This window comes from Euleptes europaea, chromosome 1 (assembly GCF_029931775.1).
Source record: "Euleptes europaea isolate rEulEur1 chromosome 1, rEulEur1.hap1, whole genome shotgun sequence".
Lineage (NCBI taxonomy): Eukaryota > Metazoa > Chordata > Lepidosauria > Squamata > Sphaerodactylidae > Euleptes > Euleptes europaea.
In genome coordinates, this window is record NC_079312.1 from 143115414 (window position 1) to 143136489 (window position 21076).

Genomic DNA, 21076 nt, shown 5'->3' on the forward strand with positions numbered 1-21076 from the left:
GGTCTCCTGTAAAAAAATAATATCAAAACCCTTCAAAAAGTTTAGCAAGTCAGGATCCCTGCTTTTGCTTCCCCAGCCAGCAATGTTCCAAGATATAAAGTGACAAATTTGACCCTGAATTCTACACCTTTTTTTAGTATTAAAATTTAGTCAGTCTAGTTCAGATATTGTATTTAGGGCCGTCATGTTCTGAACAAACACAACCATTATTGAGGCATTGCAGGTTATTTATCTCAGCATCACTATTCAGTGATAGGGCTGGGTGCATCTCTATCGTTCCCACATTATGGCCTCTTGAGGACTGCACTAATCCCGCTCTTGAAAGGGAGTCCCACTTCGTGTTCATTGTTTCTTGTGGCCGTGAGGTAAATGAAAATTTTTTAGATCTTTGTTTTGCTAATTCCTCCTTCAGGCAGTCCAGTCTATCCATAATCCATTGTTGATCTTGATTGGATAGGTCAACAAAAGTCTCCTGAATACACTCTTCCATGTTATCAACTTCCGACAATAATTCAGGGGGGGGGGGTAGATACTAATTGAAGGTTTTGTGAGGTTATGCTGTCCTCGGCCTCCTTCTGAAATCTAGCATCGGGCATAGCCTTCAGTTTGGTAGAATTTTCAGCCATGTAATGCTGGTTATGCATGGTCAGCTCGCTTTCCAAAATTGGCTGCATATCCCAAGATATTAAATCATTTTGGGGGTTGTCGGTTCCCATCCTTTGAGGGGTGTCAGCTCCCATCCATTCCTCCTCCATGGAATCAAGAATGGTATTGGTCGGAGCCGGAAGCTTAACAATCAGAGGGTTAGTAATTGTATTCATAAAGACCCTCACCAGAAAAATTCCTCTGCTCCTAAATCTTTTTTTCCATCTATGAATCAGGGAAGCTATTCTAGTTGAAGCAAAGGTGAGAAGGACCCTTTGCACCTGATTAGGAGGTTTGAGTTGTTGTATCTGGAGAAGGTCCACTTTAACATGGTCAAGCCTGAGTAGTGCAGACAGGTGTGATTTAACCCTATATAGGACGTGCCAATCAGGTGCCCGGCCGAAAGGACTTCAGATAGTTAAACATACTTTTTCAGGGTTGAGTATTAGCTGGTTACTACTTTCAGTCAGGCTCTTTTCAGGCATCTGAAAATTGCTGCAATGATTCCTATCGGTATGTGCTTGTTTGGGTTGTAAATCAGTAGCCTGGAGTCCGGTGTTACTTAAAGTCTTTTTGGATAAATCACACAGTCCGGCTACCTCCATCCTCAATTGCTTAATTTGTTTGGAAATTTCGTGGATATGACCAAATATACAGTCTACTGTTCTAGCAGTCAGAGCCAAATGACTCTCAGTGAGTGAAAGCCCATCCGAATTATTCACTACTCCAGGGGAGGGACTTTGCAATTCAGGAGGCTCAGGAGACCGTGCCCTTAAAGCTAGGATGCCATCATCGGGGGAAATTTCTCCTCCTTCTTCCTTGAAGACTCCAGAGGGGCAAAACGATTTGTTGTTTCAACATTATAAACATAGCATCTACTCCCCCTCTCAGGGGAGAGGAAGAAATTATCAAGTTTGGATTGTTTTGAAGCTGGAACACTCAGGACACCATCTGGATCTCTTGGGCGTTTACCAGGTGCCATAAATCCTCCTTCTAATCAGTGGTGGGAGGAACCGTATAATAATAAAACTTATCCAAGTCTTCTGAGGCTGATAGCACATAGCCTTTAAAATTTGGTGATAATAAAAAAGTTCAACAGCTTTAGCAATTAAGAAAAAAGACAGAAGTTCTCTTAGCTTAACTAATCCTAGCTAAGCCTTAGAGCCTCAGCAAGTCTGCAACAACACAGAAAAAAAAAAAAAACCTAGAAATTAAAAAGAGCTATCTCGCTTCACAGCAGCAGATAGCCCTTTCGGCTTATGAAAAAAAGAGAACTAATGAACCAGATAAAACCTTTAAAAAGATAAAACCCTCAGAGCTCCAGGGCTGTGACCGCTGCAGCTGCCGCCATCTTGCTTCCTTAAAACTGGAAGAGGGGCTCCAAAAACCTGTCCTGTATTTCCCACTCGTGGTTTGTATGGAACTCCTGACTGAGTTGATCTGCCCACGTGTCGTGGACACCGGCTATATGGATGGCGCTGAGGGAAAAATTGTTTGCTAGGGCCACCTCCCACAGCCTCTGTGTCTCTCTGCACAAGGGGAGGGAACTCGTGCCCCCAAGCTGAGGATTCTGTCCTTGGGTCTACTGTCCGAAGTTGTGATATTAATCTCCACAACTTCTATCAAATGGAGCATTTTCTCGCTACGGAGCTGCAGGTCCTTGGACGGTGAAATAACTTCCGTATCTCCGACCTGGTCATCAGGGGAGGGTTCAGATACCCCTTCAGAGCTGGCTTCTGAAACTGGGGTTTCAAAATCCTCAGGTTCTGAGTCCATGTGTGAGAAGGACTGAGTGTATGGAGGGGCTGAAAAAGACACCAGTGGGGTCGGTCCTAGGTAGAAAGGTTTTCCCTGCATAGACAGCTGTCTCAACCTGCAGAAGTCCATCCAGTCCTGGATCAAGCCTGGTGGGAGGCACGGTTGTTGGGAAGTAGTGGGGGTGGGGGGCAGATGTAGAAGCCCTCAATTCCGCAGACAGTGAGTCCAAGTCTGGTTGATCCTCCATAGGCATGTCAAGCTCTAGATCTGAGAAGGAGTGTAGAGACTCCGAACACAGCGAGGGAGTTCTAGGGGGTGCCATGATGCCCTCTGGGTCTGAAGGTTTTGTGAACGGACCCGAAGGAGAAGAAGGATTTGGAACCGACTTGAGTGCATCGGATCGTTGGACTTCTCTTGATGCTTGTCCTTTTCTTTGTGTTTTTTGGCAGTTGGTTCCGAGCTAGCACGTTCGTGTTCTTGGCGCTTCGATGAATACCTCAGTTCTGAAGATGGCTGGGGGAGACCCATTGGGTTCGAAACCGTATGGGGCCCATGCTTTGGAACTGACAGACCTGATCAGACCAATGGGATTCTCTGCAACGTGTCAGAATCAACCGTTGGAATCAGGGACATCAGGGCATTCTTCCCCAAAGCGGCCTTGAGCCTAGTGGCTCAGTGTTGTGTGCCTTCATCGTGACTTTTTGACAAATCTTGCAGGAGGACACCATGTGGCCCTCGCCCAGGCATATCAGACACAGCTCAAGTTCGTCTGAGTGAGGCATCTTGGTGGCACATTTTGTGCACTTCTGAAATAACGGCTTCGACACCATTGCGGTGCTCAGCGCTATGCCAAGGGGACTGGACAAAACTTAGGCTCTTGCTCCTTCGAGGGTGCAGGAGCGCTAGGGATTAGTCAGGTAGCCCTGATCTACAGTCTCAGTTGTATAACAAATTAGGAGAAAACTCACGAGATGAGAAGATCTTCGCAAAGGAATGTACTACGGCTCTGAGAACTAGATGAAGCTCCACTCTCGGCAGCGACAAAGAAGGAACTGGGAGGGAGGGGATGCCCCGTCCAGGAGCACATGGGGGTTTTGGCAGGAAGCTGTCCCCTCTTGCTCCAAGGGGAGTGGCATCCCCTAGGTTAGGCATGAGGCTAGTAAAGGTTTCCGGTGGCAGGCCTGCACGCAGGCAGTCCCAAATGTGGGGCTGCACCAAAGATTGAAAATGAATCTTCACTATATTTTCCAAGCCTATTATTTTTGTGCCAGATGGCTTTCTCCTGCTCGCCTGTTCTGCTTTCAATACTCTGACAAATTGTATTCAGTTAATACATGCTGCCTTTCTGGCTCAAAAAGGCACAAAAGGCAATTAAAAAAGCCATAAATACAACTGCAAACAGCAAATACCATCCAGAATTTATAAACCACCTTTAATCTGCTCCAGAAGACCAACAGCTATGGTACCTCCTGAGGCAGCAAGTTCCACTGCCTGCAGTTAGCAACTGAGAAGGTCCCAACTGGAAAGAAAAGGGGGATATAAACTTTGTAAATAAAGAGAATGCAGATTCCTACAGGAATATCTCACTATCAGTCTCATAGCTCAGGCAGTTTGTTGAATGGAGGTGGTCCTTCAGGTATTTTGACCCAAGCTGTTAAGACTTTTAAGGTCTGAGCTAGCACCTTGAACTAGGGCTAGAAATAAACTGGAAGCCAGTGCAGTTGGAAAATCATTGGCTTTAAGTGCATATCATATCATCACAAGCCCTGGTCAAGTTTCTAGACCATCTTCAAGGGGTACCTCACATGGAACATGCTAGTCCAATCTCAGTGTTAACAAGGCATATACAACATTGGCTATGTTTCCTTTCTCATAGAATGGTAAAGGCTGATGATGTCTGCATGTTCTCAGAAATGTTCGCAAAAGCAGTGCTAATTTGTTGATTTCATTCAGTGCTTATTTTCTATGGAACAGTCCATCAGTGCATACTTGGTCTGTAACACTGGGCCATTTATTCAGCTGAAGTTTGCTGCTCTCTAGCTGCACAGTTTTCTGATCCGGATTCACAAATCTCCTATGCATGGGGGCTTGTTGCCTTGCAGAAACTGCTGGAGTAGTGGACCAAATTGGCAATGAATAAAGCCCCAATGAACCACCTGCCCAGCCAGCTCTATGTGAACATCTAGGTCAGGAGTGGGAGGACGCCTTTGTGGGGAAAGCCAGCTCCATTTCCCAAAAAACAACAATGCTGCAGAAGGCTTCTCGCACCATGGCCACCACTGCTTCAGCTCTTCTTCTCCCCCCACACCCAGACCCTCGCTTCCTCCTGCTGCTCTTCTCCCCAGCTTGTGCCTCCCTCCCCCAGCAGCTCTATTCTCACTCTAGGTGTGCCGCTGGGGCCCATGTGAGAGAGCAGGCAGGCAGAAGGGGAAAGTAGAAACAGAGCTGGGATTCTGAAAATGATGGGAGGAAAATGAGTCACTGTACCCTCCCAGGAACTGGGCCAAGGAAGGAAGGAAAGAAGGCAACCTGTTTTCCCCATCCCTCTTGCTCCTTCCCTGCCTCTGCCCAGAGGTGCCTCAGCTGCCTCCCCAGTTCCCGCTGCGGGGAGAAGAGGCAATGGGAGGGGGCTCTAAGGAGGTGGGCAAGAGGGGGATGTATGGAGTGAAGGAACGAACGGCAGCCTGCCAGCACAAAGGGCAACTCAGCAGCTTCTTTGAATTTGCCTGCCTTCCTCAGGGCAGGATGCACTGGCTTGCTCGCTCACTTGCTCGTGCAGCCCACATATAAAATAGAGATCAGGAGCAGTTGGGCAGAGGGTCTCTCTCATGCAAGCATAAAACCTGTTGCTCCCAAATCCCTGTACTGCTGCAAATGTAACCCGGCTAGTCATCTGGGATTGGAATGTTGACCAGCTCCCCTCCCCACACAGAGATCAGGACCCCAGTAAAGCCTGCAGAGCTCCTGGCTTCATGTAGCCTTCACCACACTGAGAATCTGTGCCTGCCCCTGCCCCTGTTGGAAACAAGGCAAAACTGAGTGCAGTGGCAGAGGCCATAGGGCGGGAATCCTCTGAAAGGGAGCCACAGGGTGTTTTTCCCTTTCCTGGTGCTATTTAGTGATATAACACTAAAGTTATTAATATTTTATTGTTTTATCGCTAAATAGCACTGGAAAAGGAAAAAAAAACCCTGTGGCTCCCTTTCAGAGAATTCCCACCCCATGGCAGCTGCCACTCCACTCAGTTTTGCCTTCCTTCCAACAGGGACAGGCAGAGGCAAGCGAGGATGAAGCCACGAACTCCGTGGGCTTTGCAGGGGTTATAAGTCTTGATTCTCCTCCTCCTCCCGCCGCCGCCTCTCCTGGCTTGCGCCCCCACCCTTGCCAGCGCGCCCCATGATGCCCATGTGAGAGAGGAGGGAGGCAGGCAGGAGAGGAAGGAGAAAAAGGAGGACTGGAAGGAGAATCGGGAATGGATGGGGCGGGAGGGGGCAGGGGAAGACAAATCCGAAAGTGCAATTATTTAGAGGAATTGCCTCGCTTTGAAATCCAGACAAAATTTAATATAGTGATAAATGAGGTTTTAGATACCATGGGACAACTGCGCTGTGGCCACAAGATGACCCTTGAAGGACGGACAAATCATGAATAACTCAAAAGATGCCTGGGAGCAGTTCTGCAGGGATCACACGGCTAATAACCAAGCATAAAGGGTCTAGAAGATGAATGCATTTGTCATGAGACCTTTTCAAGTGGAAGAGGAAGTCACCAAAATGAGAATATCCAAGCAAACTGCCATTTGTGATTTAACATGGAAGGCTTCATTTTCATATAAGGGAGGAGAAAGGTTTCAAGGCATGGAGAATGTGTGTTGGGGTATATTATGCCAGTATATTATAAAGTTTTATTAATTAAATCATGATGTGACAGGGGGCTCTCTGTTAAAAAGGATACAGCAAGAGAGCAGAGTACTATTAGTTTAATCAAAATAGCTTAGAAAATAGTCTAAGAACCTTCAATGCAAGATTGAATCAGTCTCCCTGAGTTTCTGACTGCACTAAGTAGCACTTTTCTAGGCTTGTTCGGCTTCTTACCTAAGCAATTGTACTGCCATTTGATAATTCTGAGTGGCCCTCTTCTACCTATTACTCTGTTAGTTTGCACCCTATTTTTCTGCAAATAGTCTTAGCTAGAGCTTGCAAGACTCCCACTGCAAATAACCCTTGGCTAGGGGCCACCCAGATTCTGACAGAAAAAAAATGCGTTGGCCTTGGCCCTAAGGTAGAAACTGATGCCAAAAAAATGGAGGCTAAAGGATCATAGGACATCATTATCTAGGTCAAGTATTATGCTAGAAGCAATATTTTGCTTTTTATTTCTTTGACTACAACCTTTTGCTCTATTTCTCTGTTAAATAATAAATTTAGCAACTTGGTTAAGAAACATGTACATTCTGATGTAGAGGCAATCTATAGGCTTGTCTCATTTTATGTTAATGCCCTTGATCTACAGCAAAGAAAGTATTTTGATAGCTACTGTTTTTATAGATTCTGTGAACTTTGGCAGATCATGAGAGGGAGGGCAGGAAGGGATGTGTCAGTGCTCGGCTCTCGTGACCCTTTCTTACATGTCCAGGGTAATGCCAATCACCACCTGAGGGTCAAGAAGGAATTTTCCTCCAGGCCAGATTGGCTAAGGATCCTGGCGGATTTTTGCCTTCCTCTGGGAAGGGGTCACTGGGGGGTGGGGGGAGGGGAAGGTCATTGTGAATTTCCTGCATTGTGCACAGGGTTGGACTAGATTACCCTTGGGATCTCTTCCAGCTCTTTGTTTCTATTGCTCATCCAATATATTGTGGCAGCTACCAACTTGTAGTGAATTTTAGAGTTCACTTAATCACAGTAGTAGACTAACTAACGTCCCCAATCTAATTTAGTTTATCAAATTATTCCCTGAGTGGTGGGCCACAGAGAGGTAGAACATTTCTGAAATACCCAAGGGAAATCTCATGCATTGTCCACCACAGTTTGCGCGTGTTGAAGTTCATTTAAGAAGTAACACCCTCATAACAGGGTTCCCATATGTAACCAATGATTCATATAGCTCTATGCAATCCCTACCACACTGGAAGCCTAACCCCAGCCCTAATGGTAAAGGTAAAGGTCCCCTGTGCAAGCACTGGGTCATTCCTGACCCATGGGGTGACGTCACATCCCGACTTTTACTAGGCAGACTTTGTTTATGGGGTGGTTTGCCAGTGTCTTCCCCAGTCATCTTCCCTTTACCCCCAGCAAGCTGGGTACTCATTTTACCGACCTCAGAAGGATGGAAGGCTGAGTCAACCTTGAACCGGCTACTGGAAACCAACTTCCATCGGGATCAAACTCAGGTCATGAGCAAAGCTTGGACTGCAGTACTGCAGCTTACCACTCTGCGCCACGGGGACCCCCAGCCCTCAAAAATATTCAAGCAAACATAATGTGTAGAAGCAATTGCACTCAATCCCTTATTTTGTACTTTTGTCCTGCTCATCACTTAAAGTTTTTTACCGTTAGCTTTTGTAGTTGCTGACTTTTAGGCAGCTGGTGGGTATAGTCAGCCCTGGAGTACAAAATCATATTTGGACATGCAATCAAACTAAGAAAATAGAGCCCACTGTGATGATAAAATACTTTTGCTTTTGGTTTAGAAGTGTCATATCTAGGATCATTTACCATCCTTGGCATAACTTTCCTGTCCTTTTGAATACCCCCGGGAGCCACAGTGTTTTGAGAGATATGTATGACCTATTTAAAAGAAATCTGACTTCTTGTCTCAACTGAAAGACTCATATTACATACAAGTGCATTTTAAAATTACCGAACACTATTTGACACTGTCTGTATCACAAATCATAGTCACAATGAGATAAACCAGATAAAACCAAAGGAAATTCCCCATTAAAAGGAAAGAAACAGATGTGTGAAAATCAGAGATTAGGGCCTAATCCAAAACAATGAACAAACTAATAATTTATTCTTGAACTTTTAGGAAAGTCCACATCAGTAATACCACTATGGATAGTTCCACAGTAATCACAATCTTGGCTTTGTTATAAAGATGAATGATCAGCTAACATCCTTTCCCCCCGGCTTGCTGGCTTAGCCACTAATTTGTAAAAGAGTTTGATGTACCACTATCAACAGAAGCATGTCTCTGGCATTATAAAATGAGAATATGCTATCCCACTGAGACAGTGAGCTGTGGAAAGGCTGGCATTGTGACCTCCTCACCTGCTCTTTCATTTCAGCATAGATGTTTTCTGAGTTCAGCTCCACCTGCCGCTTAAACTCCTCCAGGGCAGCATCAGCCTGCTGGGCCTGAAGCGTCTGTACCTGCATCATCTGAGTCAACTGTTCCTCCTTCTCTCTAGAAATTCAGAGAAATATTTCATAGTTCAAGTCAAGTATCAAATAAAAGAACATGTGTGCTTGTGTAAAAGAAAGGCCTTTAACCCTCTCCATTAAAAATACTATTCAGGTTTCAATTTCCTGTCCAGTTATGCCAAACTTCACTTAGTAATACTTTGAAGAGGAGAGTAACAAATTCGATGAAAAAAAATAGAGATTATTTTTCACTTGGTTTCACTGAATTGAGAAATATTTAAACATAGAACAGGGATCTCAAGAAAGTTACCCTTTCTGCAAAGTTCTCACCTAAAGAGAGGAATAGCTTCATTGTGCCATACAGAATGCTTTTCTTTAATCTTTTAATGTTATTAAACATTAAAACAAGTTAAAAGATATTGTCGAAGGCTTTCACGGTCAGAGTTCATTGGTTCTTGTAGGTTATCCGGGCTGTGTAACCGTGGTCTTGGAATTTTCTTTCCTGACGTTTCGCCAGCAACTGTGGCAGGCATCTTCAGAGTAGTAACACTGAAGGACAGTGTCTCTCAGTGTCAAGGGTGTAGAAAGAGTAATATATAGTCAGAAAGGGGTTGGGTTTGAGCTGAGTATTGTCCTGCAAAAGTATTGTCCTGTAAGTATCAAGATAATGTGCTAATGAGGGTATGGTATGTTAATATGGAACCATTGTATCCTGAAGTGATCTGTTAATGTGTGTAATCCAAAACTAATCTGTATGGCTATTGTTGAATGTTGTCTTTGTCTGGAGGTTTTTCAGGGCAGGAAGCCAAGCCTTATTCATTCTTAAACTCTCCTCTTTTCTGTTAAAGTTGTGCTGATGTTTGTGAATTTCAATGGCTTCTCTGTGCAATCTGACAAAATAGTTGGTAGAATTGTCCAGTCTTTCAGTGTCTTGGAATAAGACCCTGTGTCCTGTTTGTGTCAGTCCATGTTCAGCCACTGCTGATTTCTCAGGTTGGCCAAGTCTGCAGTATCTTTCATGTTCTTTTATCCTTGTTTGTATGCTGCGTTTTGTGGTCCCGATGTAAACTTCTCCACAGCTGCAAGGTATACGATATACTCCTGCAGAGGTGAGGGGGTCTCTTTTGTCTTTTGCTGATCGTAGCATTTGTTGTATTTTCTTGGTGGGTTTAAACACTGTTTGTAGGTTATGTTTTTTCAAAAGTTTCTCCATCCTATCAGTGACTCCTTTAATAAATGGCAAGAATACCTTTCCTATGGGAGACTGTTTTTCTTGAGTTTTCTGATTTTTGTTTGGTTCAATGGCCCTTCTGATTTCATTCTTGGAGTAGCCGTTTGCTAGCAGTGCGTGATTTAGATGGTTAGTTTCTTCCTTGAGAAACTGTGGTTCACAGATCCGTCTTGCACGGTCCATTAATGTTTTGATTATTCCTCTTTTCTGTCGGGGGTGGTGGTTGGAGTTTTTGTGTAAGTAGCGATCTGTGTGAGTTGGTTTCCGGTAGACCTTGTGACCTAACTGAAGGTTTGATTTACGGATGACAAGGGTATCAAGAAATGGGAGTTTACCCTCAATTTCCTTTTCCATGGTAAACTGAATGTTTGGATGGATATTATTAAGATGGTTTAGAAAGTCCATTAATTTTTCTTCACCATGGCTCCAAATGGTAAATGTATCATCTACGAACCTGAACCAGACTGTAGGTTTGTAAGGTGCTGATTCTAATGCTGTCTTTTCAAAATATTCCATGTAAAAGTTTGCTATTACTGGACTGAGTGGACTTCCCATAGCTACTCCATCAATCTGTTCATAAAATTCTTGATCCCATAGGAAATAACTTGTTGTCAAACAATGGTGAAATAAGGCTGTTATATCTTCTGGAAAAATCTGGTTAATCAATGAGATTGTGTCTTTAACTGGAACCTTGGTAAAGAGGGATACAACATCAAAACTGATTAATATATCCTTTGGATTGAGTCTTAACGGACTGATTTTGTTGATGAAGTGAGTTGAATCTTTGATGTAAGAAGTGGTTTTTCCAATGTGGTCCTGTAGGAGGGTGGTCAAATATTTAGCTAATTCATATGTTGGGGAACCAATGGCACTCACGATGGGTCGGAGTGGAACGGAATCCTTATGAATTTTAGGTAGTCCATATAATCGTGGTGGTTGTGCTTCAGTCTTGCATAGTTTTCTGTGTGTGTCGGGATGAAGAGTGGAATTCTTGATCAGAATGCTAGTTTTCCTGGTAATTTTGATCCAACTTGCAAAATTACCAGGAAAACTAGCATTCTGATCAAGAATTCCACTCTTCATCCCGACACACACAGAAAACTATGCAAGACTGAAGCACAACCACCACGATTATATGGACTACCTAAAATTCATAAGGATTCCGTTCCACTCCGACCCATCGTGAGTGCCATTGGTTCCCCAACATATGAATTAGCTAAATATTTGACCACCCTCCTACAGGACCACATTGGAAAAACCACTTCTTACATCAAAGATTCAACTCACTTCATCAACAAAATCAGTCCGTTAAGACTCAATCCAAAGGATATATTAATCAGTTTTGATGTTGTATCCCTCTTTACCAAGGTTCCAGTTAAAGACACAATCTCATTGATTAACCAGATTTTTCCAGAAGATATAACAGCCTTATTTCACCATTGTTTGACAACAAGTTATTTCCTATGGGATCAAGAATTTTATGAACAGATTGATGGAGTAGCTATGGGAAGTCCACTCAGTCCAGTAATAGCAAACTTTTACATGGAATATTTTGAAAAGACAGCATTAGAATCAGCACCTTACAAACCTACAGTCTGGTTCAGGTTCGTAGATGATACATTTACCATTTGGAGCCATGGTGAAGAAAAATTAATGGACTTTCTAAACCATCTTAATAATATCCATCCAAACATTCAGTTTACCATGGAAAAGGAAATTGAGGGTAAACTCCCATTTCTTGATACCCTTGTCATCCGTAAATCAAACCTTCAGTTAGGTCACAAGGTCTACCGGAAACCAACTCACACAGATCGCTACTTACACAAAAACTCCAACCACCACCCCCGACAGAAAAGAGGAATAATCAAAACATTAATGGACCGTGCAAGACGGATCTGTGAACCACAGTTTCTCAAGGAAGAAACTAACCATCTAAATCACGCACTGCTAGCAAACGGCTACTCCAAGAATGAAATCAGAAGGGCCATTGAACCAAACAAAAATCAGAAAACTCAAGAAAAACAGTCTCCCATAGGAAAGGTATTCTTGCCATTTATTAAAGGAGTCACTGATAGGATGGAGAAACTTTTGAAAAAACATAACCTACAAACAGTGTTTAAACCCACCAAGAAAATACAACAAATGCTACGATCAGCAAAAGACAAAAGAGACCCCCTCACCTCTGCAGGAGTATATCGTATACCTTGCAGCTGTGGAGAAGTTTACATCGGGACCACAAAACGCAGCATACAAACAAGGATAAAAGAACATGAAAGATACTGCAGACTTGGCCAACCTGAGAAATCAGCAGTGGCTGAACATGGACTGACACAAACAGGACACAGGGTCTTATTCCAAGACACTGAAAGACTGGACAATTCTACCAACTATTTTGTCAGATTGCACAGAGAAGCCATTGAAATTCACAAACATCAGCACAACTTTAACAGAAAAGAGGAGAGTTTAAGAATGAATAAGGCTTGGCTTCCTGCCCTGAAAAACCTCCAGACAAAGACAACATTCAACAATAGCCATACAGATTAGTTTTGGATTACACACATTAACAGATCACTTCAGGATACAATGGTTCCATATTAACATACCATACCCTCATTAGCACATTATCTTGATACTTACAGGACAATACTTTTGCAGGACAATACTCAGCTCAAACCCAACCCCTTTCTGACTATATATTACTCTTTCTACACCCTTGACACTGAGAGACACTGTCCTTCAGTGTTACTACTCTGAAGATGCCTGCCACAGTTGCTGGCGAAACGTCAGGAAAGAAAATTCCAAGACCACGGTTACACAGCCCGGATAACCTACAAGAACCAAAGTTAAAAGATACTTTAAAAATGCTTTGCAATACATGCCAATATTGTAAGATTTAATGCAACAAGAGAAAAAACAGTGCTGCACTTACCTGTAACTGTTGGTCTTTTGTACGGGCACAGCCACGGAGAAGATTTAAAAGCTTCCAGAAGAGTCAGCTCCTATGGAGCACTCCCCTCCCTTCCGTACGTGACCAAGCCCTAATGGCTTTTCCCACCCAAGGATCACATGACTGAGGGGTGGGGAGCACTCTTTCCTCAGTTCTCCAATTGCCCCTGCAGGGAATCCACACGATTGTGATGACAGCCCAAAGCGGGGAAGGAGGGATGGATGTGTGCCTGCACAGAAGACCATTCAATGAACAACAGCTACAGGTAAGTGCAATACTGTTTTTCATTTTCATGGCTTCTCTGCAGTCCCACATGGGAGAATGGCAAGCTCACTTACTGTGGAGGAGGGTGTGTGCTGTTCATCAGAATGAATTCAACACTGCTTTCCCCACAGAGGCTTCTGCCCTTGAGTCCACATCGATGGCGTGGTGCCAGATGTAAGTAACCAGAGTTGCCCAAGTTGCAGCCCTGCAGATCTCCTGGATGTTGAGATAGGAGGAGAAAGCTGCAGACGACACTTGAGCCCTGGTGGAGTGCGCGTGTATTGGGGCTGGACACTCCATCCCCGCAGACTCGTATGCCAAGTGTATAGCTGCAGACACCCATCGGGACAATGATTGAGTGGAGACCATTTTCCCCTTGTTGGGACCACGAAAGCAAATAAAAGGGTTATTATCTAACCTAAAACATTTGGTTCTGTCTAAATAAAACAGCAAGGCCCTGCGTATGTCTAGTGGGTGAAATTGCTTATCTGATGGTGATTGTGGATCGAGGGGGGGGGAGTGGGGAGGACAATGACCTGGGACAAATGAAATTTGGAAACCACTTTAGGTAGAAAAGATAAACTTGCTCTGAGCACTACCCTATTAGGGAAGAATCGTGTAAATGGAGAGTCATGTCTCAATGCTCTGAGGTCGCTTACCCTACGGGTGGATGTAATGTCCACTAGGAATACTGTCTTATATGACAATAAAGACAGATTGCATGATGCCATGGGTTCAAAGGGTTTGGAAATCAGGTGTGAGAGTACCAGAGATCAGCTCCATTGAGGCAGTGGGGCTTTAACGGGGGGAAACAAGTTATTTAGACCCTTCAAAAATTTCTTGCACAGCTTGTTGGAGAACACAGACGTGGAATCAAGTCCATTGTGGAATGCGGATATAGCCGCTAAATGGACCTTAATGGAGTTGGACAAACCTGTGTCCTTGAGAGATAAGAGGTATATAATAACTAAGGGCAATTGACAACTCTGAGGTGCAACACCCTCCTGAGAAGCCCATGAGGTGACCCAAGTCCACTTAAAATTGTACGACCGCCTGGCAGATGGTTTACGTGAGGGCAATAACACTTCAGTGACACTATCCAGCCATGGGCTACCATCAGATCCTCCTAGCTGTCAGGTGCAATGTTCCTGGATTGTGGTGTAGTACCTGACCTATAGACAAGAAGTTCAGGGACTCTGGAAGTACCATGTGTCTCTCCAGGGATATGGACCACAGGGTTGGAAACCACAGCCTCTTTGGCCAAAATGGTGTCACCAGGATCATGGCTGACCTGTCTGTCAGGATTTCCCCTACCACTCTGAGAATGAGAGGGATAGGTGGGAAGGCATACATTAGTGCCCCTGTCCAACATAGCTGAAAAGCATCACCCAGGGATGATGGGTCTCCTGCGGCCCTTGAACAGAACTGAGGGCAGTTTATGTTCAAGGAAGTTGCAAATAGGTCTATGACCAGCCATCCCCATCTTTGTAACACTGGGTCTATGAAAGTATGATGGATAGACCATTCATGATCCGATGAAATGTCCCTGCTGAGGGCATCTGCTGTAATATCGGCAAACTCTGCAACATGTATGGCGGTGATGGCAACTCTATGATCAATTGCCCAGTTCCATATCCTTGTCACCTCCTGGCATAGATCAAGGGAGCCTGTGCCTCCCTACTTGTTTACATAAAACTTGGCCATCGTGTTGTCTGTGACGACCAGCATGGCATTCCCTGCGAGGATGTCTGAAAAAGAAGTGTGTATCTAATTGCCATCATTTAAAGCATGTTGATATGTAAAGTCGCCTGTTTGGGCGACCATTGCCCCTTAGCAACCAGGCCCCCACAATGGGCACTGAACCCCCCTAAGGATGCATCAGTGAAAACTTGTAAGTCATGATTAATAACACCAAAACCCACTCCATGAAGCAGGTTGTGTTCCTGAGACCACCACATAAGCGACTTAATGATTGACCTTGGGATTGATAATCTCTTCCATTAAGAGCCAATATTCATGCAAAACGTTCTGATAAACCAATTCTGTAAAGGTCTCATTTGCAACCTGGTATAGGGAACTAACGTGGGCCATAAGTCCCAGCAGTTTTTGGATAGTAACTGCCTTTTGGTAGCGATGAGAGGAAAACACATGTACCATCTTCTGAAAGGCTCTCACCCTAGTTAAGGGCAGAAAAGTGGTAGCCCTATAGGCATCCAACACAGCCCCTATGAACTAGATACGTTTAGAGGGGGCTAGCTTAGATTTTTTATAGTTAACCACCAATCCAAGATCTGTCACGGTATCTGTTATCAAGGAAATGGAATGGTTAAGGTCCATTTCAGAACTGGCTACAATGAGTCAGTCATCTAGATAGGGAAACAGAGTGCAGCCTTTAATGGTCAAAAAACCTACTACTTCAACCACCATCTTTGCGAACACTCTTTTTCTTTCACTTGTTTCTTTTTGTATATTGTGTTTTAGTATGCTTTATGTACTTTGACATATTCTGTAGTGTTCTGCATATCTCAATAAAACTTTATTTTAAAAAAGGGAACACTCTAGATACCGTGGTAAAACCAAATGGCAGTACAAAGCACTCATGCACTGTCCCATTGCAGTAGAATCTGAGAAATTTTCTACTGGCACGGTGGACTGCCCCATAGAAGAAGGCATCCTTCAGGTCCAGGACTGAAAACCACATGTTCCTCAAAAGGAGACACAAAATTTCAGTCAAGAAAAGCATTCTGAATTTGCAGACATTTATTAGGAGACCTCAGGTCCAGGATAGGACACTTGCCTCCACCTTTTTTGTCTATCAGGAAGTATCTAGAGTAGAAACCATAGTGGGCATCAGAGGCTGGGACAATCTGAATTGCACCCTTGGCCAGCAAGCCCTCTACCTCCCTAAGCAGTCGGGAGGATCAGGACCCCTATGAGGAAGTGGGACGCTGCAGGTCAGTTCTGAAAAGAACTCCAGGTAACAACCAAACTGTATAACCAGGTAACAACCAAACTGTATAACATTCAACACCCAAGAGTCGGTAGCAGTGTTCAACCATTTACTGAAAAAATAAAGCCTTTCGAAAAACATTGGAACATGAGGCAAACATTCTAGTCACGCTGAACCTTTTTTGGGGACTTGATCACATGGGGAATAACCTCTCTTTCTATTTTTGTTTCTGAGTGCGTACCTCTTCCCCTGCTGGGGGATTAGGGTAAGGGGATTAAGGTGGTTGGTACCCTGACCACTGGTTTCTATTAAACCTGCCCATGTAAAATCTGAGGGCCTGCCTGTTATAAGGCCTCAGTTTATAGGAGGGTCCTGAAGATTGGGTAACTCCCAGGGATTTGGCAGTAGCCTTTTGCTTTCTCAAATTATGGAGGGTGTCATCAGTTTGCTCATAAAAGAGCGCTTTTGTGTCAAAAAGTAGGTCCTCCACCCTGGCCTTAACATCAGGGATGAGGGAGGACGAATGAAGCCAGGAGTGCCTCCTGAGGACAACGCTCAAGGCTATAGCCCTACCTGAGCACTCTGCCATGTGCCTAGAGGCAGCTATCTGGTGTTTCCCCAGCCTTTGACCCTTGAGCTGAAGAACTTTCAAGAGGGTTTTCTTACCATCAGGCAGAGACTCTATCACCTCTGAAACTCTCTTCCATAGGGACATCTGATAACGACCCATTAGGGCACCAAAACTGAAAATACAGAGACCCAAGGCCACAGATGAGTAAAATTTTCAGCCAAGGCCATCAAGCTGGCAGCCCTCCTTGTCCAAGGGGGCCAAATGTGTGCTGGACTTATACTTGGCAGCAAGAACCTCTGTTGTAATAGAGTTAGCTATTATATATAGGTGTTTATATAGGAAGTCACACCTCTCCTCCGCCACTTTGTAGATGTTTTCTATCTTTTTAATGGAAGCCACCACCGAAGCTGGTCTTTCCCAGCTTGCCATGGCTACATCTCTAACACCCTTGACAATGGGGAGTTTAGCTGGCCCTGAGTCAGGGCTGTAAAGGACTCTCATAATTGGATCCAAAGGCCTCTGGGCTGAGTGGGTAGCTTCAAGCCCGAGAGCCTTTGTCATGTGGAGCAATTGTTTGGAAAAAAAGACAAGAGGTCTTCTGTGGGTAAAACCGGTGTGGGATTGCCCATGGCGTCATCTGGGGAAGGGAGAGAGGTGTCCTCGGATCTGACCTCTGAACCACAATCGACTTCATCCTCCTGGTCAGATCTAGTATTGACTTGCCTCTGATACAAAGCCAAGGCCCCAACATCGACATGACGTCGATGTGCAGCTGAAGCATTTGGAGTGAAGGCGCTCGGAGCTGAAGAAGTTGTTTTCGGTGCCACCATGGGTTCACGCCAATCTCGATGGTGATGGTCATAATAACCGCAACTGGAATGCCAGGGCGGAGGGCAGCATCTGCAGGGAGCCCTGTCTTGGTCTGACCTAAGCGAGTCTCTCAAAGGAGCCTTTTCAGCATCGGAAACTACGTCAGGTATTTCAATGACATCCTCATCTGAGGATGAGAAATGTAAATCATGCCCGCTAGTGAAGGGATACAAAGACACCTAATAGCAGGTAAAACATTATTCTGCAGGTGAGAAACTGGGCTTCAGCCACGCTCACAGGGAGAGGGGGAGTCAGCCCTGTGGGTCAAAGACCCACGTATCAAGAAGGTGAACGCCATCTCGGGGAACCCGAATGCTGTCTCGAAGGCAAATAGTGCTGAGGAGAATGGATCTTGCCCATGGGAGGAGTCGAGTTACAGCCCAGAGTACGACATCTGCCATTGGAGTGGCCCTCTAAAGCTGCAGTAGATGGAACAGCAGGTACAGCTGATAGGGAGTGTTGTTGACTCGGAGATCTGGGCAGTGAATAACACTGAGCGGCCACCAACGCTGATGGTTCTGACTGGATTCGAACAGTACCAACCAACTTAGACTCTAACTATTTACCTTTGATGGGGGAAGATGAATGCTTCTTCTTTTTAACTATTGTCAATAGCGGCTCAGAAGAAGCCCGATGCTCCTCTGAAGCTGGCAGGTCATGAGGAAACCAAAAAGGCAGGGGAGCATGGTGCCCCAACTCGATCCTCAGGCCACTCCGGGCAAAGAGATTTCTCACAGAGTGTGGCCTTGAGTTTAGTCAACAGCTTTTGTCGGGCATTGGGGGTAAAGAGGGCACAGGTGCAGTAAGAAGCCACGACATTTCTTAACCAACACCATGGCCCAAACAAGAACCGAGCAAGTAAAAAAGAAAAAGAAAAAAGAAAGGAAAACTGATTGTTGAATCAAAGTAGACACTCTGAAAAGGTCACCTCAGAAATTCAACGCAGAAACTCACAATAAGTCTTCTCTGCAGTGGCAGAAAGAAAACTGAGGGAAGAATGCTCCCCACCCCTCCATCACATGATCTTTGGGCGGGAAAAGCTGTTAGGGCTTGGTCACTTACAGAGGGGAGGGGAGAGCTTCGTAGGAGCTGACTCTTCTGGAAGCTTTTAAATCTTGTCCGGGGCTGGCTCTGTGCATGCGCAGTCCCATGTGGGACTGCACAGAAGCCATGAAAATGAACATATCCCCTTCACCAGACCTTATTGCCCAGTTTGTCAGACTAAACACACAGGGAGCTTTTCAAGACATTTTGGAGAAAACTGTTAATGCATCAGTTATGACATTAATTCAACAAAATTCGAATGGGTGACTCTACTTGTATTTTCAAACTTTTCTGCCCTGAATTACTGATTCTTAATGTCTAATGCTGAACTACTGATTTTAAAAGGCTGAAATATAGGTACATACAACATTAGAAACCCAAGTGAACACAATATAATCTTTTCAAAATTATGCATAGGTTCCTACATTGATAACAATATTTGGTTCTTTGAATGTTGTCAAGAAAAAAACAACAGAGTTGCACTTACCTGTAACTGTTGTTCATTGAGTGATCTTCTGTGCAGGCAGAGGCCACAGAGAAAGCACAGGCCAGCCACAGAGAAGATTTTTCTTAGCTTCTAGAGAGCCTTCGGCTCCGCAAAGCACTCCCTCCCCCTGCCCAGTGCTGCCTCTTCCCACTTATTCACCTGACCTGGGGAGGGCACTTTTCCCTCAGTCCTCCTACCTGCCGCCGTGGAGAACTCTATAAAGATATTAAATAAATATCTGGAGACCAAGTCCTATGAGGAAAGGTTGAAGGAGCTGGGTATGTTTAGCTTGAAGAGGAGAAGACTGAGTGGTGATATGATACCATCTTCAAGTACTTGAAGGGCTGACATGTAGAGAATGGGGCCGAGTTGTTTTCTGTTGCCCCAGAAGGTCGGACCAGAACCAATGGGTTGAAATTAAATCAAAAGAGTTTCCGTCTAGACATTAGGAAGAATTTTCTAACAGTTAGAGCGATTCCTCAGTGGAACAGGCTTCCTTGGGAGGTGGTAAGCTCTCCTTCCCTGGACATTTTTAAGCAGAGGCTAGATGGTCATCTGTTAGCAATGCTGATTCTATGACCTTAGGCAGATCATGAGAGGGGGGGCATCTTGGCCATCCTCTGGACTTGTAGTAGGGGTCACTGGGGGTGGGGGGGGGAGGTAGTTGTGAATTTCCTGCATTGTGTAGGGGTTTGGACTAGATGACCCTGGTGGTCCCTTCCAACTCTATGATTCTATGATTCTATATCCCACAGCGGGGTCAGAGGGAGCGATGTGTGCCTGCACAGAAGATCATTCAATGAACAACAGTTACAGGTAAGTGCAACTCTGTTTTTCATCTCCGTGTCTTCTGTGCAGTCCCACATTGGAGAGTAGCAAGCTCGCTTACTGAGGAGGTGGGTGTAGGCACCTCAGTGAAATAGTGACTGTAGCACTGTTCTTCCCACAGCTACTTCTCTTCTGGTGTCCACATCCATCGAGTGGTGTCTGATGAACATCAATGGAGTAGACCAAGTCGTTGCCTGGCAAATGTCCCGAAGATTAATACTGGAATGGAAGGCAGCAGAGTCAGCTTGGGCTCTGGTAGAGTGTGCTTTAAGTTGAATAGGGCATTCAATATTTGCCCTCTCATACACCAACCTAATTGTATACGTGTTACACCTAGAGAGCATTTGAGAAGAGGCGCCCTTCTCTTTATCTGGCCGTCTAAACCACACAAAGAGATTGTTGTTTAACCTGAAATCTGCAGTTCTAGTTAAATAAAACAACAGTGCCCTTCTAACATCCAGCATGTGCAATGATTTTTTTCCGCTGCAGTTTCGGGGCAAGGAAAAAATACAGGCAAAACGGTGTCCTGTGACAAGTGAAAAGACAAAACCACTTTGGGTAAAAAGGAGAGGCTAGGATGCAGAACCACCCTGTTCTTGTGGAATTTAATGAAAGGAGCGTCAAACCGGAGAGCTGATAGGTCACTCGCTCTCCTGGCTGATGTAATAGCGACCAAAAACACAGTCTTGAATGAAAGGTGAGTGATTCACATGTCACCATAGGTTCGAAAAACACAGTCTTGAATGAAAGGTGAGTGATTCACATGTCACCATAGGTTCGAATAGAGCACCCATTAAGTGAGCCAGTACCAAGAAAAGGCTCCATTGCGGCAAAGGAAGGGACACGGGCGGGTATGCATTATTCAGGCGTTTCAGGAACCCCTTTGAAAGTGGGTTGGAGAATATAGAGTTTGAGTCAATACCTATGTGGAATGCAGATATAGCTGCTAAATAAACTTTAAGAGGAATTGGTCAAGCCAAGATCTTTCAAACATAGCAAAAAGTCGAACACTTCTGACAATGCACATTGGTCAGGAATCAGTCCTTTACCACATGTCCACTCTGCAAACCTCTGCCATTTGGCATTGTACGATTTTCTATTAGACAGTTTGTGGGA

At 44.7% G+C, this 21076-nt stretch overlaps 1 protein-coding gene across 6 annotated transcripts in view; it reads right to left on the reverse strand.

Moving 5' to 3' along the window:
* Positions 1–21076, reverse strand: part of CEP112 (centrosomal protein 112) — a 379853-nt gene that overhangs the window by 229498 nt on the left and 129279 nt on the right. For all 6 annotated transcript variants that reach the window (XM_056854861.1, XM_056854869.1, XM_056854853.1 and 3 more), the window contains one exon: positions 8676–8811. In XM_056854861.1, coding sequence (XP_056710839.1) covers positions 8676–8811 — 136 coding nt within the window. The remainder of the gene's footprint in view (positions 1–8675; positions 8812–21076) is intronic.